Genomic DNA, 9,171 nt, shown 5'->3' with positions numbered 1-9,171 from the left:
GCGTCGGAACTCCATGCTCTCTTCCCCCCCCCCGCGCGGCGGGAGGCCGGCTGCAGAGCGTTCCCTGCGCATGCGCAGGGGACGCTCTGTCAGTTTCGGGGGAATTTAAACATCCCCCTGATATTTTTTACAGGGTTTCTGATTTTTGTGCACACCTGGGGACCGCCCCACGTGTGCACAAAACTCTCCCTCCCCTCCAGGTTCCCCCGATGTGCGGAAATAAGTATCCGCACACCAGGGGGCGACTTCGGAATTAGATATATAGATTTGTTGGCCATGGCACAATAAAGTTGTCTTAGAAATTTGTCACTGCCTCGGTGTGACTGTTGGATTAAGATCCCCTCATCAGGACCCAAATATTTCACCATCAACAGCAGAACACTAGAATATCTTAAGGCAAGAGTTAAAAAGAACTTCAGGTTTCCAAAATCAATCAAGGAATAGCTTGGCTGAGTCAGTTATTCACTACTTACAGCTTCAGGTTGGAATTTAAGTATGAGATCACAGACTTTAAGCCTTAAACTACCACTGAATGACAGCTGTTCAGCCTCTTATCATTCAAGGCCTTTCCCTTCAAACAGATTGTTTCTGACCAACTTCTACAGCCGAAACCCCAAGTGAAGCTTCTGCGGCCTAAACCTCTCACAGACGGGGGTTCTGACCACACCAGTCTGCCTCTCCCCATGAGTCAGGCTAAACTATTACAGTTGGTCTGCAGTGGAACAGATTCAAGCCCAGACTTCAGCAACTTCCACCCCACCACCAACCTCCTGACCATGAACCAATCCACATAAGAAACACAGTTTCTAGACATCACCGTACAGATACATAATACACCATGGAAGTATAAAAACCACCTTATACCAGAAACCTACTGATCACCAAACACATCTACACGCCTCCAGTCACCATCCTAAACACACCAAACAAATCCATTGCCTACAGCCAAGCTCTATGCTACAGCTGCACCTGTTCAATCCCTCAGACAGAGATTCTCACCTGGAACTACAATATCCACCTGATGTAGTAAGGAAATGGAGCAACAAAGCCAAAGTGATATCAAGGGATACCCTGCTACAAGACAGGCCCAAAAGAAAGAACTGAACACCACTGGTGGTCCCATACAGCTCTCAGCTCAAACCGGTTCAATGCATCACTAATGACTACAACCTTTGGTGGACAATGATGCTCTCCTCTCACAGGCATTGCAAGGCAAACCTTTTCTTGTCCACAGAAAACCTCCTAACCTTAAACTTCACACCCACAGCAATATCCTTCTGAACATAGACAAGGATTCTGGAACCAGGGCCTGCGACAAACCAAGATGCCAACTCTGTCCCCATATCCACTCTGACAATCCCTTAACCAAACAACACCACCCATACAATCTCACTTGTTCATCTTCCAACATTACATATGCCCAGGGGTCTTTTGGGGCCGGAGTGCGCCGGAGTGCCGCTCCAGGAGCCCAGGCGCCAGAACAAATGACAGTGGCAGCAAGCCCCGCCCCCAACTCCCTGCGCTGCGGCCCCCTGCCGCCTCCCCGGGCCAGCGTTGGAGCACTGCACTTTACAGCATCTGGGCTGAAATAGTGCAGTGCAGTGGTCTCCCTAATCATCAGGGAGCCTCCCCCATCTCTTTGCTCTCTTCCTTCCCTCCTTTCCTTCCCCTTTTCTTTCCCTCCTTTTCTTTCTCTTCCTTCTTCCCTTCTCTCTCTTTCTTTCCCTCCTTCTTTCCTTCTCTTTCCTTTCCTCTTTCCTTCCTTCTTTCCTTCTCTTTCACTCTTTCATTCCTTCGTTCCTTCTCTCTACACACACTCTCTCTCTTTCCTTCCCTCTTTCCTCCTTCCGCGGCTCAACTCTAGTGAGAAGGGGTTTAAACTTTAAACCCCTTCTCTCTTCGCTTCCCCCCCCCCTCCCCGGCTGGGGAAGGGAAGGGGAGGCTTTTGAATATGCCTTCCCCCCCTTTTGCTTCCCCTTCTGACATCACTTTTAGTGATGTCAGGGGGTGTTGCATATGCTAATGAGCTATTATGCTAATAGCCTAGTAGCTCATTAGCATACCGTATGTTAGTGAGCTCCTGCAGCTCTTTTTCTAGGAAAAGACCCCTGCATATGCCATCCGATGTCAGCAATGCCCTTCCACTCTCTACATCGGACAAACAGGTCAGTCACTCCCTCTGCAAAAGAATAAATGGACATGAATCCAACATTAAAAACCACAACACTCAAAAACCAGTGGGAAAATATTGTAACTTTCCAGGTCACTCCATTGCTGACAGAAGAACAACAGTCCTCTAAAGACACTCCAAGGGGAAATTACAACTTGAGGTGGCTGAACATGAGTTCATTCACAAGTTGAGTACAATGGATCCCCCAGGGCTGAATAGGGACGTAGGATTCTTACCTCAATACAAATGCTAATTTTCTGCCCCCAAGCATTTCCCCTCTGCTCTAATCAGGGGATTACAACATGCATTGTACCTCTACATCCTGTACAAGCATTCTTTACAAAATTCCTCCCACCTCCTGAATGGGATAAAAAGACTCAGATCTCCATTTTAACCTTCCAGGACATTCAGTTGCTGACCTAAAAGTTGCAGTTCTCTTCCAAATGAATTTCAAAGGGAGATTAGAAAGACAGACTGCTAAATTGCCACTGATAATGAAGCTCAAGACAATGTATCCACCTGGACTGAATCAAGACCTAAGTTTCCTGTCTCATTACCAAGGCTGATTTCTCATGTCTGAGGAAAGGAGTTTTGACACTTGAAAGCTTATAACAATATTGGTCGCTAAGGTGCTACTGGACTCAAATCTAACTTAAACTATTACAGTAGACAAAGGTGGTTTACAGCCCTACTGGTGCAAACCCCAAATCCAAAACCAAACCACATTCCACATCAGACCTCAGGCTTTTGAGTAGGAGCCGCCGCCGCCACCACCACCGAGTAACTGCAGAGCAGGACTGCCGGGTTGGGCCAACTGGCCATCTGGAACATCTTGGCCCATGGAATCCCCCCTATTGATCCCACCGCGATATACAATAGGGGGTATTTTAGTTCCTAATGTATCCTGCAAGATGTGAGTTTTTGTTTTAATTGTTTTAACTTGTTCTATTTTTATTGCACTTGGTGCCTTAACTGTTTTAATGCTGTTGTATTTTATTGCACAGTTGTGCCTATGTAAGCCGCCCTGAGCCCGCTTGCGGGGAGGGCGGGGTATAAGTGAAATAAAATAAATAAATAAATAAATAAATAAATACCGACCAAAATGACACAAAATAGTGTATAGGCTTTTGAGTTCTCCTGCACTCTTCCTCAGGCTGGGTGGTTCAACTCCTCACTCCGCCACAAAGCTCACTGAGTGACCTTTGGCCAGTTATATACTCTTAGGTTAACCTACCTCACAGGTTTCCTGTCAGATTAAAATTAAGGAGGACAGACCAATATATGAGCCCTGAGCTCCTTAAAAGAAGGGCAGGATTAAAAATAAATAAAAAATAAATAGGAAGGGGTGTGTGAAGAAGAAGAAGGGCTTCTAATGTCCTGGCCCCACTGGTGGACCTCCTGATGGGCACCTGGTATTTTTGGCCACTGTGTGACAGAGTGTTGGACTGGATGGGCCTTTGGCCTGATCCAACATTGGCGTCTCTTATGTTCATCAGAAGACACCTGGTCCTCCTGGCTCAGCCAGGCTGACCCTCTCTCCCCCTCGGCAGCCATGTAAGACCAACTCTCCTGTGTGAGAGAGAAGCGGAGGATGGAGGCACACAGTTCACAATGCCTTCACACATCTGCTCGGTTGGCCTGAGCCCTTCTCAAAACTGAAATCTGATTTCATTTATGAAACAGAATCTGTGTAAACATTGTGATGAGCTGGCCAAACAAGCTGGACACAAATCTCCCTGACAAACAAATAATTATCTAATATTAATTTCCACAGAACTGTTCCAGCGCCCCTCAGCTCAACTCCCCAGGTGCTCTCCTCAGCCAAACGCCACGGCTCTCTCAACAGCATTTAAAGCAGCCAGTAAGCCAGATGCATCTATTCCCCTCGGTGCTCTTCCACATTCAACCGTGTCCAATGACCTTTGGATCTTCACCAGAACGAGAGCACTGACGCTGCCTTGATCAAACCCCTGAAGTCCCACCACATTACAAGCCCTTCAAAAGTCAGAATTTCCTCCCTTGTCTCTTATTTTCCCCTGCCAAAAAAAATAATTTGACACCTCAGTTTCAGACTGTGCTATCACAATCTTGGATACAAACCATGCTCTTCTCTGAAAACCCCCCGAGCTTGCCTGATGCTTCTCTATCATTCACACAGATGCTCTTAACCTGACTGAGCCTCATACACACAACGATCTACTGAGATAGGAACAACCACCTCAGATATTGCAACCAGTGTTCCCTCTAAGCTGAGTTAGTGTGAGGTAGCTCACAGTTTTTTAGCCTCTGGCTCACATATTTTTGTCTTCGCTCAGAAAGGATGGCTCCAGAACAACGCTCCCTCTAAGCTGTGCAGTCCTGTGAGCAGAAATCCTACTTTGTGAGCTCCTGGCATGAAAGTTGCGAGCGAGCGAGCAATTTGGCTACTGCATAAATTAGTTTGCTCTGGAGCCATCCTTCCTGAGCTAAGACAAAAATGTGTGAGCTGGAGGCTAAAAAACTGTGCGCTAGCTCACACTAACTCAGCTTAGAGGGAACACTGCTCCAGAGCAAACTAATTTATGCAGTAGACAAATCTCTCGCCCACAATGTTAATGCCAGTAGCTCACAAAGTAGAATGTTTGCTCACAAGACTCCACAGCTTAGAGGGAGTATTGATTGCAACCACCAGTATATAGGAAGGGGATGTGACCGAGCATTACTATAACTATTAGCTCTGGTATTTGAGCAAAACTCTATGGTAAATTTAGCTTCTACCATAGAGTTTTTGCCCAAATACCAGAGCATAACTCTGGCATCCTGGAGGTGATGACATTACTCATGGAACATGTAGGCAGGGACACAGACACGTTGCTGCGCATCAGATGGACTAAAGATGGGGTTGCCTGGGGGCAGGGAGGGTGCTCTGGGCCCTCTCTGGTAAACCCCTAGAGCCAGAGTGGTTGCAGTCGGTTAAGGCCCTTGTCTGTGCTAGGCCTGAAGTGGGCAGGAGGAAGTGGGGTGTGTGGGAAGGGAGAGATCTCCGGAAGGGACCTCCCGGTTGTGTCAAACCCACATGGCCCTGCCCCCATTTCATAATAGGTCTCCATTGGGAGAAAAACAGAGGAGAATTTTTTTAAAACGAATTATTCTTCTACACATTTACTCTAATCTATGTGAACAACCAACGAAACAACCAGTGGTATTTGATCGTGTATGAGGAGCCCGTGGGTTCCCCTCCAAAGGAGTCATACAATACCGTCAGTATACCAGCACTGCCACCTGCAGTCTGAAGAATGAGATCATCCCAGAATTACCTGCAGCAGAAAGGTGGTACTGTTGGAGCCTAGGTTGATTCTGGCACTGAAGAGGACAGCACATTTCTCTTCGGTCACAGACTCTGTGCTCTTGCGGTCGCTGCGCTTGATTTTCTTTAGAAGCTAAAGGATGAGAAAGACAAACCACACAGCGTTGTCAGGTGTGGGGGTGGGGGGGGCACCCCAGGCTGCAACTTTCACCCCTGTTTTGGAAAGTTCTGTTCCAAACCTCATCTCTCAGCTATTTCTGCCCCCACAGCCCACTTGTTCCCTAGGACAACGCTCTTCAGCTCATGGTTGGTCGTGTGTCCCTGTTTGGTCGTGTGTTCCTACAGAGACCCTCGCATAGAGCTCTCCACTTAAAAAAAGTGTACAGCGCCATATACTGGCTTATGCATTATACTAAAAAGCAAGAAATTGCTCCCTTTCACGCAAAGAGCAAAGGTGCCACACCTTCGGTGAGCATGGGAACAGCAGCAACACATCACGTAGGTGAAACATCTCAACTCTGGGGCTTTTGGCAGGCAGAGCAACATTCTAATATGTAGCAGTTGCTCAATGTCCTTGAGGCTCAGCTGACAGTGAGAAAGTGGCCATTCTCTCTCTCTCTGTGTCTCTGTCTGTCTCCCTCTCTCTGTTTGGGCTGTTCTAGCAATCCCATTGCTTCTCCTCTTGATGGTTTCTATGTAACTTCCAATAAAGGAGCCAACAGATTCTGGCAGCCTATACAGAGCCTTGAAACTAGGTACCAGATGAGACGGGATGAGGGGAAGTCAACAGTGCTGATTGGTGGGGCATAACCAATTTTGAGTGCGGCGCTGCCCCTGAATGACCCACCATATCTACCAGTCTGTTCCCTGGTTTCTCCCTTACCATAGCATACCTCCTTGTGCTTGACTCTTTTGACGAAGAAGAGGATAAAAGTGTACTAGCTACTAACAAATAAACCCAGTGGGGCAAGGGCCTTACCCCACTTCTACCCACACATCTTTATCCCAACCTCTAACCAATGCAACATCAGTGGATATCCTTTCCACCCACCCATGCATCTGTATCGCAGCCCTGCCCCCAACCTGGGATAAAAGTTCACCTACCATATTCTTGAAGACAGCACAGCAGGCATTGCTTGTGGTAGCGGTCTCTAGAGGGGCTACGTTGTTCACAATTTCTCCTGTGCTTTCACTGAAACACAGAAAGACAGATCAGCAGACAGGAAGAGAATATGTATGTATGTAGGCTAAGACGCTGAACTGCAGGCTGTGGAAGGTCAGTAGTTCAGCAGTTCAAGACCCGGGTGCCGCATGATGGAGTGAGCTCCCATCTCTAGTTCCAGCTCCTGCCAACCTAGCAGTTCAAAAGCAAGAAATTGCAAGTAGATAAATAGGTACCACTTCGGTGGGAAGGTAACAGCGTTCCGTGTGCCTTGGTGTTTAGACATGCCGGCCACATGACCACAGAAACGTCTTCAGACAGCGCTGGCTCTTCGGCTTTGAAACGGAGATGAGCACCGCAACCCTAGAGTCGGATTCGACTGGCTTTCGAGCAAGGGAACCTTTACCTTTACCTTTATCAGCAAGTATTTGTAAGTGCAGGCCGCCTGAGACAGGTGTAACTTCTTCAGAGTGACTGAACAATTTTGTTGCAACAGTCCTAGAGAAACTAACCAGCCCCCTGTACACCGCATAATGCTAATTTTCTTTGGAAGCAACCATAGAGCTCTCCACTTAAAAAAAGTGTACAGCGCCATATACAGGCTTATGCATTATACTAAAATTCAAAACACTTGAGGATAATGACAGTACTAGGCTACAGAGCTGCTAGCCAAGATGACCACGCAGGTATAAACAGTGACAAATAAACTAGCATTCACCTTCCTTTTCAGAGAAGCAACCAACTTCTCCTTGGTTCAGTCCATGCCGCACCCAAAATTTGCAGAACAGAATCACAGAAGGTTATTGACGAGGGGGGGGGGGAGTGCATGAAAACAGTTCTGCTGTTCTATTGTTGTTGTTGTTGTTGTTGTTGTTCAGTTGCACAGTCGAGTCCGACTCTTTGCGACCCCATGGACCACATCACGCCTGGCCCTCCTGTCTTCCGTCGTGCTCTGGAGTTTGCTCAATTTCATGTCCGTTGCCTCGATAACACTGTCTAGCCATCTCATCCTTTGCCGTCCCCTTCCCACTTTTCTTCTTAATAAAGACTCGAAGCAGCTTAAGACCATTGTTCTCCCGTCCTCCATTTTCTCACAACAACGACAACCGTGTAAAGGTAGGTTAGGCTGAGGGGATGTGTGACTGGCCCAAGGTCACAACGCCAGCTTCCACAGGAGAAGTGGGAATTCAAATCTGGGTCTCCCAGGATCCACCTAGACCGACATTCTTATCATCTACTACCACACCAGCTTTACAAATAGGAATTGTAGCAGAGTATGCTGGGTTCAATCAGGAGGGTTTGAATCAGCTATGGTTTTAATTCATGTACTTTGGCCAAATCTAAAACACATTTACACAGGTCCAGGTGGGTAGCCGTGTTGGTCTGAAGCAGCAGGACAAAGTGTGAGTCCAGTTTCTGCCTCTGTCTTGACTCCAGGGGTCGTTTCGTAGAAAAAGAGCTAGGGGAACTCATTAGCATAACTCATTAGCATATGCCACACCCCCTGACATCACCGGAAGTGTGTCATGAGGCCACACATCCCTGACATCACCAGAACTGTGTCATAAGGCCACACCCACCACTCAGTCTTAGTCTTAAAGGTTAGTCTTAAAGGTGATATCTGTTAGTCTTAAAGGTGCTATTTGAACTCTTGGACTATTTTGCAGCAACAGACTAACACAGCTACCTCGGGGAAGCTCCTGGATGGGGCTGGGAGTCCTTGCGGAGGCCACGTGGAGTGGCCTCGGCCAGGCAGAAGGGGAGGACGCCAACTTACCCTCCTGCTTCTTCCTTCTTCTGCAACAGAATGAGGCTGGAAGAAGGGGGCGGCCGGAAGAAGGGGCGGGGCTTTGTCGTGTGCCCCGCCCCCTGCACCTCACCCGGGGGATCTGCGATCCCCCACGATCCCCCCCCGAAATGACCTCTGCTTGACTCTAATTGGCCCTTCCCGGCAACTAACCCCTCCACCCTCTCTCTTTCTATATGTAATGGTTGAGGAAATTCTGTTTCACTGTATCTGAAGAAGCGTGCATGCACACAAACGCTTATACCTCGAATAGCATTTTGTTGGTCTTAAGGGTGCCACTGGACTCAAACTTTGTTCTACATTTGCACAGAAATACTCTTTCAATATTTAACTAACTCTAAGAATAGAAGGAACGGAAGACGTCATCTGCATTAACCAGAAAACAATATTGTCAGATAACAACAGGCACCCGCCCAACCCTTGAGGAATTTTCTTTTCCAATCCATAAATCAAACAAGGAAAAGAAATCCAAATATATACCAAGCTGCTTCCAAGATGTTTTCAGTTTTTCTTTCAGAACTGCTGGACAAACAGAGGTGGCCCAGCAATAATCCCAAATGGAGTCCACTCACTTGGAACCCTGACTGAAATCGCATTCTGAAGCTCAGGAAGGCTGAAATGGAACTGTACATCAGCCTTCCTGCATGGACAGAGATCGGCTCAGAAATCTGACAAGAGCACATCCCAAACTGCCTTCTTTACCTGTGCACCCCAACAGCAAGAGAGGGGCTGGAAAGTGTGACACA

The 9,171-nt window shown here is 47.5% G+C and overlaps 1 protein-coding gene across 1 annotated transcript in view; it reads right to left on the bottom strand.

Annotated features, from left to right (window-relative positions):
* The window catches only part of STAT6 (signal transducer and activator of transcription 6, interleukin-4 induced), a 100,758-nt gene that overhangs the window by 28,490 nt on the left and 63,097 nt on the right, over positions 1–9,171 (bottom strand). Inside the window, exons 10-11 of the mRNA XM_015423330.1 lie at positions 6,561–6,648; positions 5,467–5,589 (exon numbers count right to left, since the gene is read on the bottom strand). Coding sequence (XP_015278816.1) covers positions 5,467–5,589; positions 6,561–6,648 — 211 coding nt within the window. The remainder of the gene's footprint in view (positions 1–5,466; positions 5,590–6,560; positions 6,649–9,171) is intronic.

This window comes from Gekko japonicus, unplaced genomic scaffold (genome assembly GCF_001447785.1).
Source record: "Gekko japonicus isolate JY-2015 unplaced genomic scaffold, Gekko_japonicus_V1.1 scaffold1492, whole genome shotgun sequence".
In the NCBI taxonomy this organism is placed as follows: Eukaryota; Metazoa; Chordata; class Lepidosauria; order Squamata; family Gekkonidae; genus Gekko; species Gekko japonicus.
The sequence above is the reverse complement of the archived record's forward strand: the minus strand, read 5'-3'. Positions and strand labels throughout refer to the sequence as shown.